Source organism: Protopterus annectens, chromosome 6.part0 (genome assembly GCF_019279795.1).
Source record: "Protopterus annectens isolate FY-2018-M chromosome 6.part0, PAN1.0, whole genome shotgun sequence".
Taxonomy (NCBI): domain Eukaryota; kingdom Metazoa; phylum Chordata; order Ceratodontiformes; family Protopteridae; genus Protopterus; species Protopterus annectens.
The window spans coordinates 746,812,135-746,831,057 of NC_056737.1; the positions used below are offsets into that span (position 1 = coordinate 746,812,135).

General features: G+C 39.9%; 1 protein-coding gene across 1 annotated transcript in view; it reads right to left on the bottom strand.

Moving 5' to 3' along the window:
- The window catches only part of PIK3C3 (phosphatidylinositol 3-kinase catalytic subunit type 3), a gene marked incomplete in the record, with an annotated part of 1,653,126 nt that overhangs the window by 93,471 nt on the left and 1,540,732 nt on the right, over positions 1-18,923 (bottom strand). Inside the window, 1 exon segment of the mRNA XM_044074431.1 lies at positions 2,209-2,334. Coding sequence (XP_043930366.1) covers positions 2,209-2,334 — 126 coding nt within the window.

The window sequence follows — 18,923 nt, forward strand, 5'->3', positions numbered from 1 at the left end:
CAATGCATTTATTCAGTACAAACTGACTTCTACACAGTTTTAAGAGTCAAATGTCACTGTGTGTGTAACTTAATGTTTTACAATAACATTGCTAAATTTGTTATAGAGTGACTACAATGAAATATTACAGTTTAGTGCTTTATAATGGGTCTGTATCATTTGACTGAATGCTTTTTTGACTGAATCCCAAATGGCCAGACCCATTTGATTGAAAACCTTCTCCACAGCACCATAAAAATGTTTCTGCACCCCCACCACCTTAGTTATACATACTAACTCTTTGGTTGTACAATCATGAAGAAGAGAAAAGGAAAAACACCACAGTGAATCATTGCTGGAGCGCAAACACAAACATCTACAGATCTCTGGGATAACAATATGACACTGACTATCTACACATACTCTGCTAGACTTCTTCTTATTATTTCAGATTTTTCCCGGTTAGGGGTCACCACAGCGGATCACCTGTCCACTCATGATTGGCAGTGGAGTTTTTACGGTGTTGAGTTGCCAGCCTGGAGCCCAACCTTCCACAGAAGGCACACACACACACATGCACTCACGCCTAGGGTCAATTTAGAGTGTCCAACCCACCTACAGCATGTCTTTGGGATATGGGAGGAAAACGGAGCACCCAGAGGATACCCACGCAACCACAGGGAGGAAATGCAGACTCCGCACAGAAAGCACCCCAGCCAAGGATTGAACCGGAGAACCTCTTGCTGTGAGGCAACATACTCTGCTAGAAAACTCATTTTCTTAATAAATTCTATAAGAAATGACACCCCTTACATACTTGTTATAGATGTCTACATTTTTCTAATATATGAGTTTTCAGTCAAGTTAGTTTTAATGAAATGAGTCTCATCCACAACTGAAGACTACAAAATAAGATGGGTGAAGCACAATTGAACATCTAGGACCCAAAGTAACAGAAAACACCATTTTGCACAATGTGTCTAAAATTCTAGACTCTATATATAATGAAAGGGATGAAAGTTGCTGTAGTTTTTAGGAACTGTGCTAAACCCACAGATACTCACAAGGATGTGCTGTGGGGTGGTTTTATTAAGTGGTCTGCTAACAGCATTCATCTTTCTGGGTTCTTGGCAGCAACAAAGCTGAATACAGATATTTTCAGGCTGCATAAACAATATCGTTCAGGACAGGTTCCAAAAAGTGATGACTCAAGATTTTTTTCTGCAAAGTACAGTTGTGTACCTACCATAAATGTAGATGTTTGAGTGTATTCACTGCTGCAGTCATTACACTTGGGTTATCCGCTTGGGTTATCCTGCTGGCAGGCTACCCGCAGTCAGCCTGACGTCAGGGAAGAGGCTGGCGCTCTGACGTCAGGGAAGAGGCGACAGCAACAGACGCCGGACTAGGACTTTGGAATTCAGGCCGACTGCGGGTAGCCTGCCAGCAGGATAACCCAAGTGTAATGACTGCAACAGTGAAACACGATGAACATCAACTGGTTCAGACAGTTTTTGGAATAAAAGCAGTAGGGCAGCAAGCTAGTCTGTAGAGAACCTCATCAGATTAAGACTCTCCACAAAGAAGGGTTCATCAGCAGCTACTGGGTGGGGTATGGGGGGGGGTCACACTACCCTTGTCTGTGCCAGAAACAATGATCTCAGAATTCCCTTTTCAGGAGGAAAGTCTCCCCTATGTTGAAGACTAGAAGGGAAAACCGAATCTCAAGATGCAGTAAGCAAATGAGAGTTAAGTGCTAGGCATCAGGTAAAAGGGCCATAGAACATGGGGTAGTGCACACCAGATGATCTGCCTTGTCTTTAAAACCTGGAGAAGAGCCTTGCAGAGGTTTCAAACCATGCTAATAGCACTTTCACATACCCACATGGACAGATCTCACCACATTTTGAATAGCACATAAACATCCAATTTTTTTTTTAACTCTGTGGACCCAAAATGGTAACAGATTAACAGAGCATGGAAGTCTTCTATACTCTAGCATATGCAGTTAAATATGGATAAATTAAATTCAATTAAAATAACATTAAAGTTAATTACATTTTTTTAAATTTACTTTTAAACTTAATTTATGACATCTACATTACATTTAGAAAATGTAACTTGTTTGAATTCGTCATACATCTATACTATATTTTGAAAACATGTTTACAGTTAAATTTATTATGCATGTACAACATATACGCTTCCATATTTATTCTAGACTCTCACCTGTGCAAACTTGTGTATCTGTTCCACCATAGCAGCAAAAAGTGCATTGACACTTTCATCAATTAGGCTCTGCATGTAATGAACTGCTTCTTCATCAGAAAGGTCCAAACGGAACTTATCCTGAACCTATAAACATAAAAAAGAATAACATTATAAGTAAATAATAACTACATTGGGGACATTAGCGTCAAAGAGTACCGTCACCCTCAAACCTAAAATATGAAGCACGCATTAAATGTTTATTTACATTGCAATACAGCCTGTCTAGGGTAAGCCTTCAGTATTACGTTTTCCAGAATCCTTTAACATAACACACACTCTTAATATTTGACCTGGGCCGTGATAACTCTCATTACAGGTTCATCTCCTCAGCAGTTACCTCACTGCTAACATCATTCATTTGCACTAAAAAGGCCAGAACTCTAATGCAAGTAAACTAGATAGTAACTAATTGTGTCTCACTTGCTCACATTATTCTGTTGTAGCAAAATTTCCCAGGTAGTGCATTCTTTTTCTGAACAGATTTCAAGCCTGCATAAACTAAAGCACTGCTGGCGATTCCCTGCTGAGTGAAGTTAAATATAGAAGTAATTTGGATTTAGAAGAAAGTTCCATGTTAAATGAATTAAGGAAAGACACGGATACAAGAGTTATGAAGCCGGATAAGGGAGGGGGAATTGTATTGATGGATACTTGGACCTATGAAGGGAAGATGAATAAAATCTTAAGGGACCCTGAGAGATATACTAGTATTTCAAAAAATGAGATTAATATAGCTTATTATAGAATTGACATGGAATCGAAGAATTTCGTTTTGGAAGATTTGATTGACAGTAAGAATTATCAATATTTAAAGGTGGAGAAACCAAAGATACCAACAATATTCGGTATACCAAAAGTGCACAAAAATGGTACTGACCCACCTTTACGATCAATAGTGTCTGCGGAGGGTTTGAAGACACTTCCCCTTGCTAAATATATTGATTCAAAACTAAAATCGTCCTGGTTAAGGAGAAAAAATACAGGATTCGTGGGATTTTCTTAGAAGTATTGATCAGAATTTATACAAAGAAAATATTAAGTTTCTTACCATCGATGTAATTGATTTGTTTTCTAGCATTCCTCACAAAGAAGGTTTAGCACTTTTGGAAGAGTTGATTTTAGAAGATAGGATCTTAACACATAATGAATGTACCGTAATTCTTCAATTACTGGACTTGGTTTTCAAATACAATTTTTTCTACTTTAAAGATGAATATTTTCACCAAATAAAGGGTGTAGCTATGGGCGCAGCTTGCGCACCAACATACGCAAATCTAGTTTTGGCAAAATGGGAAGAGAAACAGGTGTTTAAATCTATCTTTAGCAGTAAATGGCTGTTATATAAAAGATTTTTGGACATCTGCATCTTCTGGGAAGCTACTGAGGAAGAGATTTTGGAGTTCATAGAATTTTTAAACAGTAGTACTGACTTCTTAAGATTTACATTCAAAGTTGATTTGGAAAAACTGGAATACTTAAATGTAATGTTCTATAAGATTGACAACAAATTTAATTCAAAGGTACACAGAAAAAGACAGAATATGTGTGTGTGAATGAGGGAGGATACAGGAATGGTGAGGATGCAGGGAGTAGAGGTGGTGAAGGTGGATGAGTTTAAATACTTGGGATCAACAGTTCAGAGTAATGGTGAGTGTGGAAGAGAGGTGAAGAAGAGAGTACAGGTAGGATGGAGTGGGAGGAGTAGAGTGTCAGGAGTGATTTGTGACAGACGGGTACCAGTGAAAGGGAAGATCTACAAGAGGGTAGTGAGACCAGCTACGTTATATGGCTTGGAGACAGTGGCATTGACAAAAAGGCAGGAGTCAGAGCTTGATGTGGCAGAGTTGAAGATGTTAAGATTTGCACTGGGTGTGACGAGGATGGACAGGATTAGGTATAAGGATATTAGAGGGTCAGCCCAGGTTGGAAGGTTTGGAGACAAAGCCAGAGAGGCAAGATTATGTTGGTTTGAACATGTGCTGAGGAGGGATGCAGAGCATATTGGGAAAAAGATGCTAAGGATGAAGCTGCCAGGTAACAGGAAAAGAGGAAGCCCTAAGATAAGGTTTATGGATGTGGTGAGAGAGGACATGCAGGTGGTTGGTGTGACACAGCAAGATGCAGAGGACAGGAAGAAATGGAAACAGTTGATCCGCTGTGGCGACCCCTAACGGGAGCAACCGAAAGAAGAAGATAGAAAAATCACTTATTCCAACTCTTATTTACATTACAATAGCGCACATCCAATGTATCAAAAAAGAAATTTGGTTAGGGGGCAGTACATAAGATCATCACGAATGACATCTAATGATGAGGATTTTTTAAATGAAATGATTATCTTAAGGAGAATGTTTATTAAAAGAAAGTACCCTGATGTGTTAATTGAAAAAATAGAAAAGGAAGTGGCAGAAGGTAGATCAGAAAATTTTAAAACTATATTATGTTTAAAAAGTAAAACAAACAGGCAGAATAAAATAGAAGAAGATTTTAATCGAGCCTTAGTAATTGAATATAATGCAAGTTGAGCATTAGTTAGGAACATTTTAGAGAAAGAATGGAACGCATTTACCTCTATCACTGACCTAGAAAAAATAAAAAATGAGAATTTCAAAGTGGCATATAAGAAATCCTTAAGTATTAAAAACTTATTATAAACAAACAAGGCAACTGATGTATCAAATAGAATAAAAAGGAAGGGAACCTTTAAATGTGGGCACTGTACTCAATGTCCCTTCATTATTAATAAAGAATCTATTTTTTTGGAAAGTAGGGAAACAGTTTTAGAAGGGAAGGAATACAAAAACTGTGAGAGTTCATGTTTGATATATTTGGCAAAATGTGCAGTCTGCCAGCCATTCTATATAGGAAAGACAGAACAAAGTTGGGAAGAAGAATATACGAACATGTATATGATATACAGAATAAAAAGCAAACAAATGCTCTTTTTAAACATAAACAAGAATGTGAAGATGCCCACTTCTTGTTTTTTTGTATTAGAAAGGGTAAAGATGGATGCAAGAGGGGTTTATGGGAGGAAAGAACTGAACACAGGGAACTCTGGTGGCAAGTAACCTTGCAGGCAAACAAAAAAAACAGGGTTAAATGAATGTATTTTCATTGCCCCACTTCTTAAACTCAGAGCAGCTAAGTTATAAGCCTCTGGGTCCCACTAAGGAAGTATGATAAAAGATGGGACACATTTTCCAAGCTGGGGTTAAAAGCAAATAATTTCATATACAAACATATATATTTTGACATTTATACACACAATAAAATAGACAAACAAAATGTATACTTCGATCAATCATGTGAACTTTCCTATTGCTGCTATAGTTTATGCCAAGTTAAAGTTATACATATCTTACCTTTGTTTGAATATATTTGTTATACTCATGTGGTTTATATGCATTTTTATATGTTTTTTAAAAACATTGTTTATGGATTTATCAAGTTTCCAATTTGACATTTTGTACTGAGTGAAGTTTTTAGCAAATTACATATTCACAAATTATTTTTATAAATATGTATTTTTTAAGTAACATTCTAGAATAGGTTTCAATGAGAAAGTTTTTGCAAACAAATCATGTTTTAATATGTGTTTTTCTGAATGAACAGTACATGGTGGTACAGGTATATCTTTTATCTATGCATTTTTTAATGCATTTATATTTATATATGTATTTTGTCTTATGAAATCAAATAATTTCAAATATTGTTTGAGGTTTCTGATACAATATCATTCAGTCATTACATTTTTTGAACATGCACTTTAAGAGCATGTTTTTCTTTTACAAAAAGTTAAATTTACTATGTAAATTAAAACATTCTGATTGGTTTACGATAATTACCAATGGTTTAAATTTCTGGTTTTAGTTCCAGCCCACATCTGATGAAGTTAAGAAACGAAAATGTATGGTTTGAGAGTTAATGTGTTTTGGTGGATTTAATAAAAGTGATTTTTTAAGTATTTTCGTTTCCACGCTGTGTGACTACGTTGAGAATTAAGTAATTGAACAGTTTCTGCCGACTGGGAGCTTTATTGCACGTCTCTGGGCTTCGTTTTTCTTTTGTGTACACTGCCTAGATGCCAGCAAAGAAGAAATTTGAAAAAAAAAATAAGATATAATCAACCAGAAAATGAGAGGAAAAAGCGTATTTGGGGAAAAACCTTTTAGGTGTTCAGTAAAAAGCAGTTCGGGTTTCAGCTTTCACAGGTGAGATGGTTTCCAGTAATTCACAGAAAAAAATAAACCAAATGTACTCAGAAGTGTTTAAAATATGTGAAACTCTGAAGGAACATAAAAAAATAAATAAAAGGCTGGAAAAAATACAAGAAGCTTTAACTAGCTATTCTGATGACCTGCTAAAAATGCAAAAATAAGAGAATGAAAAAATGAGACTGGCTAAGCATGTGGCTTCTCACGAGCAAGAGTTTAAAAAAACACTGTAGTCAGAAGACAGAGCACATACAGAAAAACTGAATTTTTTTGCTGTACGAGAGAAACAGAAAAGAACAGATTGTATTACTTTTTTATGAATGCACACATAAGGAACTGGACTGGTGTTCCACATCAGGATTTTTTAATTAAGGGGAGATTTGTGTGCATGCTTTAAATCTTGCCATGATAAATTAGTGAAGACCTACATTAATGATGATGTAATAATATCATAAGAAAGAGTTGCTCTTGACAAAATGGTGGCGGCAAAAGGTAAAAGTACTAAAAATTGGGGACAGTAAAGTATTTGAAGAAAATGATTATTCGCTGTACACCAGGCAGGTGACAAGAAAGTTTATTCCAGCAGACAGGGTATATCGAGAGGCAAGTATGACATTCAAGCTGCTGTATCCAGCTTTCTTCAGAATACTTTTTTTCCAGTAGGATCGAAGGAACATTTGTATGGAGAAATTGCTAAAGGGGAAAAAAGTCTATCTTAAAAACTGAGTCAGAAAGCATTCAGGGATATTTTAAATGTAGGGTATGGGAGTGAAGGCAGTATATTGTTAAACATATTATAGCGAGAAAGTACTTCTGTATCCAGGGGCTTTATGATATAACAAGGTAAGAAAGGCTTACTGTGGTCTTGTGTTGCTGGGGTTGTGGGGTGTAAAAGTATATTAATCACAGTATAACCAGAAGTAAGATAATAATTTCCCATTTTTATATAAATAAATGGGTATATAAAATAACTTCCTTGGTTGGTTATGTTACAGATATGTTTTACACAGCTTGAAAAATAACGTAAATGATGAAAGGCATATAAAATGTTAGCTATTTCTTGTAGTTTTAAAGCCATTAGTTATTTTTTTCATCAGGAAAGGCTTTCAGTGGGAGATGAGAAGTCTACAGGTGCAAGCAATTAATCATGACAGGGCTGAACAGTGTATTCTGAGTGAATTTTCTAAAGATTATTTTGTTCATTTGCAAAATCAATTACTACCTTTACTCGGATGTCTGTAGGAGCAAACAATCATGAGACGTCTAAACACTGTCTGCTGAGTGAAGTGTATAAGGTACAGTAGAACAAAAATTTAAAGCTGCACTTGTAGCAATTCAGTGAAGAATAAGTGAAGTTTTAAACTGTGAGAAGAGAATAAGTTATACAAGCAGTTGCATGCCGCATCACCAGCAACTTTAGTATTTTAATGCACTTAATATAAAAATACACAATACAGTTTATTTAAATGCAGTCAGTAAGTTTTTCCCTTAGGGCTAAAAGTTAATGTTTATGGAAAACATGCAAGTTGTTTTTCACATCTGATAGAGGGATTGAGATAAGAAAATAACAGATACAAATCAGTATAAGTGAGAACACAGGCTGTAACATGAATTTTAGCATGGTTAACCTTAATTTTAGATTAGCCCTGGTAGTCAATAAATTCCATGTAGGCTTTGCACGAAGTCCACATGGAGTGTACATGTTTCTGTGCTGAGCAGCAGCACTTAATGAATATTCAGGACATAGCTTGCCCTCAAACATAAGCAAGCAGGGTTTCGTGGTGGTCAGGAAACCATGTAAAGCAACATGGATAGCAAATTTAGTTACAGCACAGCAAACTGGGTTAGTGTAATTGCACAGAATGCCACAAGGACCACCAGGATTTTTCATATAGAAGGGATTCCTCCCGAAAGCACTAACCTTCTTGTGTTTTAGTGTATGTCATTTTATTACAGTGAGCATCTACAGCCTAGTGTTTCGAGTGATTTTGTTTTTACTGTATTATCAAATATTAATGTATTTTGTTGTGGGGACAGGACAAGACAGTATATCAGGACAGTACAGTGTATGTGTACACTCCAGCGTACTGGTCTAGCGGGATTGCACAGAATGCTACAAGGACCACCAGGGTTTTTTTTACAGATTAATGGGTATGACATCCCCACTCTGGGCCATTAATCAAGAAGCCTGAATCCTAACCATTGACACTGGAGAGGGACATTCACTTAGAAAACAAATGGATACACTCAGTATTTATAGATGCAGACTTCTCTGCATCAATCACAATTTACCTTAAGAGCACACAGGGAACACAATCAGCCCAATGTCTAGATTTCTTTGTCTGTCTTCCTCCAGGTCCACAATAAGACTCCTCACTGGTACAGCTGTAGGGTTAGGTCATCAGCTGAGTGTCCAAGCGAAGGCTTCCAGCACCCTCTCTGTGAAAAAAGTGCTTTGTGTCCCTGCCCCAAGTAGCTGACACACACACACACACTCTTTGAGATTTAATTTTTCACACTCACACACACACACACACACACACACACACACACACACACACACACACACACACACACACACACACACACACCTGGGAAAGGCTGGCATAGATTACTCGCTCTACCAAATTTGCCCGTAGATTCACTGCCACCAGTCAGTTACTATAAAGCTCTTAAAAGGGTATCCAGTTAAGCTGATTTCAGTTATTATTAATACAAATGGTAATGCTGACCAAACAGCAAGGCTTTCAGGAGTGGCCAGAGTTATCACCAAATAAATATGTGTAAATATTCTCAAAACTTAAATATTTTCTTAAAAGAATCAGCCACAATGAAAAGTTTAAATATATGTAATAATAAATAAAACTGAAAATACTAAATATCTATTTACAGTAAACACCAGAGTTTCAGCCAAAGGAAATATTAAAAATAACATCTATGGAAAGTTTCACAGAGTTATAGAAAAACACTATTTAGCTAATCTCAGTATCTATTCCTGACTGACTAAAATAACTACTGGATCCTACTTAAGTTACTTACTACAGCAAGGCAAGATGATGTGGGTGAGGGTCTTTCTAGTCAGGTTTTCAAGAACTGACTATAGTAGGAGTTCTAATGTCTAAATATTATTTTTGGCTTACAGAATGACATCACACACATCTGGTCATCTGATTCTGTTTTCCATGCTATCACCAACACTAGAAGCTAACAGGATTTTAGCACCTATGTGCTACCATACACACAAATAGAGCTTTGTTCAGATCTCCTGAAAGTCATAAAACCATAAAACACTTCTACTCTTCCTACATGTGCTACAACCTATTCTCTAGCCAAGACATTGTTTCTCTGGTTCCCTTCAAAGCTGTGGCACAACATCTTTATGGCTTAACCCATAATTTAATTTAATTTTGAGAATATTTTGTAAAGTCAAGTGGATTAAGATTAACCTCTTCACTTCCGGTATATGCTGTTATAATGTATACATTTAAACAGTTACAATAATGCATGTACATTTCATTTCCTTCCAGCAGGGTACACTGTTGATGCATTTTAATACAAGCAAACCTGACAAATACATTTTTAGCACAATCATCTGTACAAACAAGTTCGATAAACAAATGATATACAATTATTTACAAAATTCCAGCTAGCTGTGCAGGCATAAGATATACATCCTCTGCCCTACTTCTCCTGCATGGCTAGCAGTACCTCCTAATGTCACAATGTAATACTGTGTGGGGACAGGACAGTGCATCAGGACAGTGTATGTGTACACTCCAGCATACTGGGCTAGTGGGATTATGCAGAATACCACAAGGACCACTAGGGTTTTTCATATATTGTTTTATGTTGCAGGGACAGGACAGGACAGTTTATCAGGAGAGGACAGTATATGAGTAAACGGCAGCACAATGAGCTAGTGGGATTGTGCAGAATGCCACAAAGACCACAAGGGTATTTCATGTATTAAAATATTATGTTGCAAGCACAGAACAGTATATACAGTGCTCAGTATTGGGGAATCCCATTCCAGACAGTCAGTACACGTTGTGTCAATGATCTGTAACTGTACACAGAGTGTCAGGAAGCAGAACAGGTGAAACATTTTAATGTAAAGCACATGAGTAAATGTAAAAGGAAGACAGTTGCAGCAGGAATACTAATTACATCTCCACATGGTACAATATGGACTGCACAGTGACTAATGTATATGATTTGACTGTCACACAAGGTGACGTAACAGCAGAGGATGTCTGTGTGACATAAGCATCCAGACATGAACAATGGAGAGGACATGTATCATGGATGTTAAATACAACTGGGGTTGAGTGCATACTGTGAAGCTGTGCAAACTGATTTTCCTGAGTATGCCTGTATTGTCAGCAGAAGCTTCCAACATGTAGGACATAGATACAGGCTCATGGCCAACAGTAAAACCATCATGCACAATCACGGGCAATATCAGAATAAAACATAATTAATACCCATGTCTTTGACACAACATATGTGTTTCTGAGTGAGCATAAATGGTTCTGCACCAACACACTTGTACAACTATTAGGGCATGTCAGCAATCTAGGAGTGCAATTAAGTACACTCTCTTGACACTAACATATGCAAGAGGTGTGAGGAGACACTTGACATGTTCACTACAGGCTAGTTGACTGGTGAGCATGGCAGATATATATATATATATATGCATGGCACAATCTGCACTGTCATGAATGTAAACCATGCAATCAAAATCATTAAACAGCTATGCATGTCAAGAGTGCATCACCGAAACAGCTATCAGACATACATGTGGTATTACATCTTGATTGGGGTTCCGTGCCATCAGACAGTAACATTTATGCAACAAAACTAATACCTAGGGTATGTACAAATAGATGTGTGACAGCTCACAGTGACAAAGGGGGTATAGTTCAATTACACATCACTGGAAAATGTGTATGGAGGGACATAAGGAAGGGTGCATTGTACTTAGTATTGGTGTGGTGAAGGTTGCAAACTACAAAGGTATTATGGCCTGTCATGTGGCTGTCCTACACATTCTCATAGTTGTGTTATATACAAGGGAGTACTCACCACCATGGACACATGCTGGTAGACATTCCACATACCATATATCCCAGGCCACAGGCCACATAACAACTGGTCTGCTGATAGGGTGTGATGTCTACATGATCCTTAGTTTGTGCATTTGTTTGCATAACAAAACAAATCCTAATATTTTTTTCATCTCATGTGTTGTTATGGCCGTGGCAGCAATCTCTGATGTGTGTTGACAATGTCTATATTATACCAATATCACAGCTGGATTCAAAGACTGTCCACAATCTGTAGTTCTCCAGACAGCTGTTGAGACACAGGATTTGTATGTCATACCTGGCATCTCTGATTTCAATCATGGACAGGAAGGGCCTAGAAAACAGCCCTGATGTACACAATTGATCAATGGACACGAGATATAGGTCAATTTACACATTTCTACAAATATAGATGCCACATATGTGATAGTACAGTTGTGAACACTTACCATAAATGCATATGTTTGAGTGTATTCACTGTTGCAGTCATCACATTTGGATTATCTGCTTGCAGTAGCCCTCAGTTGGCCTGATTATCAAAGTCTTGGGTCCTGCGTCGATTGCTGTCTCATCTTCCGTGACGTCAGGTAGTCAGGAGTATAAAGCATGCAGCTGACGCCATTAAATCAGTCTTTCTTGCCGTGCGGTGCACGAAGCAGAAGCAGTTCGCAAGTGCCAGTCGGCCGTCTCCTGAAATTTTCGTTTTCGAGTTTCAGAACCCTAGTCTTCAACTAAAGCTAAGTATCCCATTGGGGAAACTTTTTCTTGCCCTAAACCGATGTCAGTAAAAGTCAATAATTGTATTTCTTGTGGAAAGCAAATACCTCATAAAGATTTTCATTCGTACTGTATTCCTTGCCTAGGCCCTGACCACAACGTACCTCGCTGTCGGTTTTGTGCCTTATTTAAGCAACAAACTATTTGTCGTAGGTATATTTACGCTTCTAAATATTTTGGTACTCGGTACAATTATCCAGATATGTTTCGGGGGGGGGGTGGAGTCCTCTGCATCAGAATCCTCATAGGTAGATAAGGGTGAATCCTGGTCATCAGAGGAAACAGAAATTTCAGAATCCTTGTCAGAAGTATCATAAGCAAATTCAGTCCTAGGTCTCTTAGAGGGGGAAGGTTGGCTTCCCCTGATTAAAGTAATGAGGTCTTCAGCCATTCTTATCATTTGTTTTTTAGGCATAGAGGCCTGACCATGCGGTCTGGGTGTTGGTTTTCTAGGCATGGTTCGGGTTTTAGGCCTTGAAGTAGAAGATGAAGTTGGTTTAATATGCAAGTCAGTAGGCCTGAATACACCCTCAGAAGTCGGTGCCTCCACAGCGCCTCCGGACCCATCCAAGGTAGAGACATACGCAGGTTCCACAGCTGAAGCATCTCGCGGCATACCGGACTCAGAATGGGTCTCAGCAGAGGCCTACAAATCTGAAGTAGCAGTTATCAGGGGGCTGCGAAAGCGTCTCACTGAGTACCAGCGAACTGGCGACTGGCTTAGGAGAAGCATCGTTGGCAGCTTTGGACCTAGACTGCCTGTCTCTGTCTTTATCTTTGCGTTTTTTCGAAATGTCGGTAGTCGGATGGCTTACCGAAACATATCTGGATAATTGTACCGAGTACCAAAATATTTAGAAGCGTAAATATACCTACGACGAATAGTTTGTTGCTTAAATAAGGCACAAAACCGACAGCGAGGTACGTTGTGGTCAGGGCCTAGGCAAGGAATACAGTGCGAATGAAAATCTTTATGAGGTATTTGCTTTCCACAAGAAATACAATTATTGACTTTTACTGACATCGGTTTAGGGCAAGAAAAAGTTTCCCCAATGGGATACTTAGCTTTAGTTGAAGACTAGGGGTTCTGAAACTCGAAAACGAAAATTTCAGGAGACGGCCGACTGGCACTTGCGAACTGCTTCTGCTTCGTGCACCGCACGGCAAGAAAGACTGATTTAATGACGTCAGCTGCATGCTTTATACCCCTGACTACCTGACGTCACAAAAGATGAGACAGCAACCGACGCAGGACCCAAGACTTTGATAATCAGGCTGACTGAGGGCTACTGCAAGCAGATAACCCAAATGTGATGACTGCAACAGTGAAACACGAAGAACATCCACTGTTCTACCCACTTGGAGATACAGGTATTGGTGGCCACATCTGTCACTGTAGAGTAAATACCTCATTGAGGACTTCTTGTTGACTGCCTTGGCCTTTTCAAGTTCCACAGGATGATGCTCTTTGAGGACATCTGACAGATGTAACAGACATAGATGTAGCATCCAAAACTCACACGTCTGTCTCACACAGCAGGGATATTACTAGTTTCTATTTAGAACGGGCCCATGATGACATGTTGGTCTACCACACAGATCAGGAGAGTCGAGATGCATCTATACATGCATGCATCAGCTGCTGTCCCCAGCCCACTCAGATGGATGCATGTCGATGTACACCCTTCTACGGGAACACAGTCCATCTGAAGTGTGTATCACACCGTGTCAGGTAGGCGCATGTTCTGAGTCACTCTATAGGCAATCTGTGATGTTGTCACAGCCCATTGTTTCTGTGTGACAGGCCTGCATGAAAATAACACAGTGCATACTGCCTATCCTGATCTGTCCTAGGGTTTGGACACAATCCCCCTACTTATCACTGACAAACTCTACCAGCTGGAGATTAACACTTACGTCACTAGATGGTTAACCAATGTCCTCACTGACAGACCAGACACTGTGAAAGTTAGTGAATCAACTCTACCATTGCAGCTGTCACCACTGGTGTACCCCAAGGATCTGTGCTGGACCCTATACTGTTTGGAATGTATTTCTTAACAGTCCAGGCTACAAATATGACCTGTAACTTACCAAGTTTGCTGATTCATGCATATTGGTTGCAATCAATGAGTCCACCAGTGGCGTTAATATAGTACAAGAGGGGCTAACACACGCAAATGATTGGTGCCAAAGACACATGGTCTACTAATAAATACAGAATATGTCAGGATTTGTGCCCTATGCAAAGTGGAATTTCCTGGTAAATACAACATTGACAACAGTCCCTCCATGTTGAAAGCAGTGGTGAAAGATATGGAAATGCACGTAGATAGCAATCTGAACTTCGACCAAGTGTCCACAGTGGTACAGAAATGGCACATCATACACCTGAAGTCAGGCCACTGTATCCAGATCTGAGGATTTAACAGCACTGTACTCAAACCTCATCTGAACACCAATACGGTATAGTGCTTCCTTTTGCATGTACATCACCAGATGCGTGCATGAGCTAGACAGACCATAGGGGTATCCACACCAAGAAAATACAGGTTCTACAAACCATGCCATGACATACATTAACAGGTTCATAGATTAGTACTAGGCTAACTGCCCTTGCGAGCCATTTTAAGCCTAGTCAATTATCCCTTGTGAGACTCAAACCCTGCACCCTGTGTTTGTAAGGCAAACACTTTAACCATTAGACAACCATATACTGAAAGCCTTGTTCCCGAAATCTGTATTGAAAAAGGATGAGATGACTTGTGCCTGGACTGCAGGACATCTCTGTCCCTGCCCTGATGTGTATAGTGCACATCCGCAAATCAGCAGAATTTTTTGAGAGGAAGATGGTAAAAACATTGCTCTACATTGCTGTTGTAAAATGCTCTCTCTACTGTCAAGTAAGTGCAAAAACACACACAATCACACACTTGACTGCTGTGAGAATAAAACCCCTACCTATTTAAGTACACAGACTACAGAACACAGTACTTACTTTATGCAAGCACCACTGCACATGTCTGACTTTCACATGGCTACAGGCCAACTTATAATGAATGACATCAGCAGTGCATGCAGGAGAGAAGAAGTTGGAAGGCCTACATGAAAGCATCAAAATACTGTCAATCTATGGGATTGGAGTGGTAACTGTAGGATATACACTTCTGCTCTTCTGACTAGACACACACACACACATAGTTGACTGCAGTGAGAACAGAACCCTTACATATCTAAGTACACAGACTACAGAACTCAGTACATTACGCAAGCTCTACAGCAGAAGTCTGACTTTTAAAAGACTGCAGGTGAACTTAAAGTAGATAACATCAAGCAGGCCATGTGGGAGACAAAACGGTGGTAGACCTGCATAGGCTCATAGCTTCATATGTATATAGGAGGTTACTAGCCTAATGGCCGTATGGTATTTAGAATGTTTAGATGCCTAGGTGTGTAAAAACACAAGTACCCTTATTGAGCATAGCGGGATGGTTGTTGTTAGCAGAGAGATTTTGTGAGTATCAGCAAATGACCCTGTCCATGAGGGACATAGGTCCCACCCCAGAGGTGACTTTACAATCACCCAACCAATAGTCAAGGTTGCGCTTGAACAGGGTCATTGAAGAGCACTGATTCATATGCAGTGGGAGCCTATTACAGAGGAGTGTCAGTTGTTGGGGGATGTATCTGTCTCCCCAGTAAGTTCTGTTTATATCAAAGGCTAAGTTGAGAACCCTGGGGCAAGTTAGTGCACTGCAAGTGCAGTGGTGTTTCCATATTCATAAAGGATGTCCACACCTCCAGACTGCTAGCCCAACATAACACATCTGTGATACTTCAGGTGCAACTAACATTGGGTAAGACAGCGATTCAGGTCGTAGCCTGCTATAGGTTCCCAACCATGTCCCAAGATTCACACTCCACATTCCTAAGAACCCTGGAGAATATTAGGGTCCAACCTAACACTCTCATACTAGGTGACTTCAACTACCCCTCCATTAACTTGGAAAACTATTCATGTACCAATACACTTGCCCAACGCTTTCTGGAATTCATGAATTCCAATGCCCAGGACCAGCTCATTCTTTCCCCCACTAGAGGTAGCAACATCCTTGACCTGGTCATTACTAACATGGGTGACCATTGCTCTACACCAATAGTCAACTCCTCCCTGGTTAGATCCGATCACAAGCTAATCACCTTGGAAATCCACATCCCCCCCCCCCCAACAAAGGTAACCACCATAAAAAAACTTCTCCAAAGCTAACTTTGGGCTCCTAAAAACAGAAGCGGCTAACTTCACGGCACCCATGTAAATGGAGAATAGTTGCATGACCACCAAATCATACACCAATGCACTGTATGAACACGTACACAAATGCATACATCTCGCCATACCCAAAAGAACTAAGACGCTCTCCTCAAAAAAAGGAAGCCAATCTGGTGTTCCAGTGCTATAAACAAACTCTACAACAGAAGGAAGAAACTGATGCAGAATATGGTGAAGTCCCAAGACTGGAAAAACTCCCTTATCAGTCTCAACAAAAGGTTGAGATCCCTCATCAAATCCTCTAAAACTAGCTATGAAAACAGAATTGCAGCAGATAGTAAAGGCAACCACAAGGCCTTCTATAGTTATGTAAAGAATGTCCATGGTAATACCCAGATTTGCTCTGAGCTACTGGACAATGGTACCTACTATATCGAGCCAAAACATATTGCAAATATACTGGCGGACAGATTCAGTGCTAACTTTACCCCCCCCCCCCCAAAGGACCAATCACAATACCAGTAGATTGTCAGGCATCCAGTATTACTGCTGCACAAGTTAAAACAGCACTGTCCAAGGCCACAAATACAGCTTCTATGGGACCTGAGAGTATCCCTGGCTGTGTTCTACATGAACTACAGAGTGAACTGGCACCTCACCAGTGTGCCCTGTTCAATCACACCCTCACCTCAGGCTTTGTCCCTACCGAATGGCGCACTGCTACAGTCATCCCTCTCCGCAAAGGAGGCACGGCTACAGACCCTGGGAACTATCACCCCATTAGCCCGACGAGTCTGATACGCAAAGCTATGGAACGCATCATCATGGACCTTATAAACAAGGATGTAAGGAATCTCCAAAGTCTGGATCCTACACAATTTGGTTTTGTGAAGGGTAGATCATGCCTGCTCAACTTGGTCGACTTATTTGGGTCAGTCACCAGAGATGTGGATGAAGGTAAGGTGGTTCATACAGCCTACCTTGATCTGGCCAAGGCCTTTGATACCATTCCCCACTCAGGAATCATAGAAAAACTTACTAAGCTAGGCATCAACCCCTATATCACTAGGTGGGTTGAAAACTGGCTCACAGATAGAACCCATAGTGTGAAAGTAACTGACTCCAAGTCAGACTGCCGACCAGTCATGAGTGGAGTCCCACACAGTTCAATCCTGGGTCCTCTCCTGTTTGGTATCTACTTCTCTGAAGTCCAGGTCAACACGAAGGGACTCTGGCTGACACAGTTTGCAGATGATTGCAAGCTGGGAGCTATTATAAACTCCCCAAGTGATGTTGACCATCCTGCAGAAAGGCCTCAATGAGACCAATGACTGGTGTCAGAACCATGGCCTTAAGCTCAATGCCAATAATATGTCTTTATCCCCCCTTTGGGAAAAACCCAGTTTCTTTGAATTAACACACTAATTATAGTCCACTGAATACAGAAGGCATTATAACAAATCTGGGAACAGAGGTTGACAGCAACCTCTCTTTTGACCACCACATTGCCACTGTGGTCAGAAAGTCTCATTACAAAGGGTTTTGCATCCAGGAAGAAAGAGGTCATTGTCTCCCTCTACTCTTCCCTCATTAGGCCAATCGAGTACAATGCCCCATTTGGCATGTACCTCACTAGACACCTGCAACTGGAGAGGCCACAAAAGTACCTCACAAAGAGGATCCTAGGCCTTAAACACTTGCCCTATATGGACAGACTCAAAAAACTCCAACTATTCTCTGTCTCTTATCGCCTACTTAGAGGCGATCTCTGCTTGACTTACAAAGCCATGTCTGACCCAGCTCTGTTAGAAATACTGCATCTAAAGAAATCCCAATCCCTCCGCACCACACACTCCAGAGACCATAACCTCATTACCACAATCAACAGAACATGCTGGAGGGACAGGTTCATAACCCAGAGACTGCTCATGCTATGGAATAGACTTCCCATACATGTCAAGCAGAGCACCTCACTGGCCCTCTTCAAGAGAAATCTTGATGAGTGGGTGGGAAACAGAAAATTCACGCCGGGGATCACTCCAGTGGCTCTATTAGACAGAGGCACTAGGAACTAAGGTGGCACAATGCCAGGGTAATCCTATGGGCTAAGCTTGCAAAGGCTCCAGGGCCATTAGCCTAGTATATACCTATGAACCTATTAGTATGATAGAGGTCTTCATATTATGGTTACAGAAAGAAGAAGGATGGTGAGAAGGAGATTATAAAAAGACTGCAGGCTAGGGTGTATTCAGGTAGCGTAGGTCACTAGGGAGGAAAGAAGTAGAGGAAAAGTCTGCAGAGATGAATTAAATAAGAAAG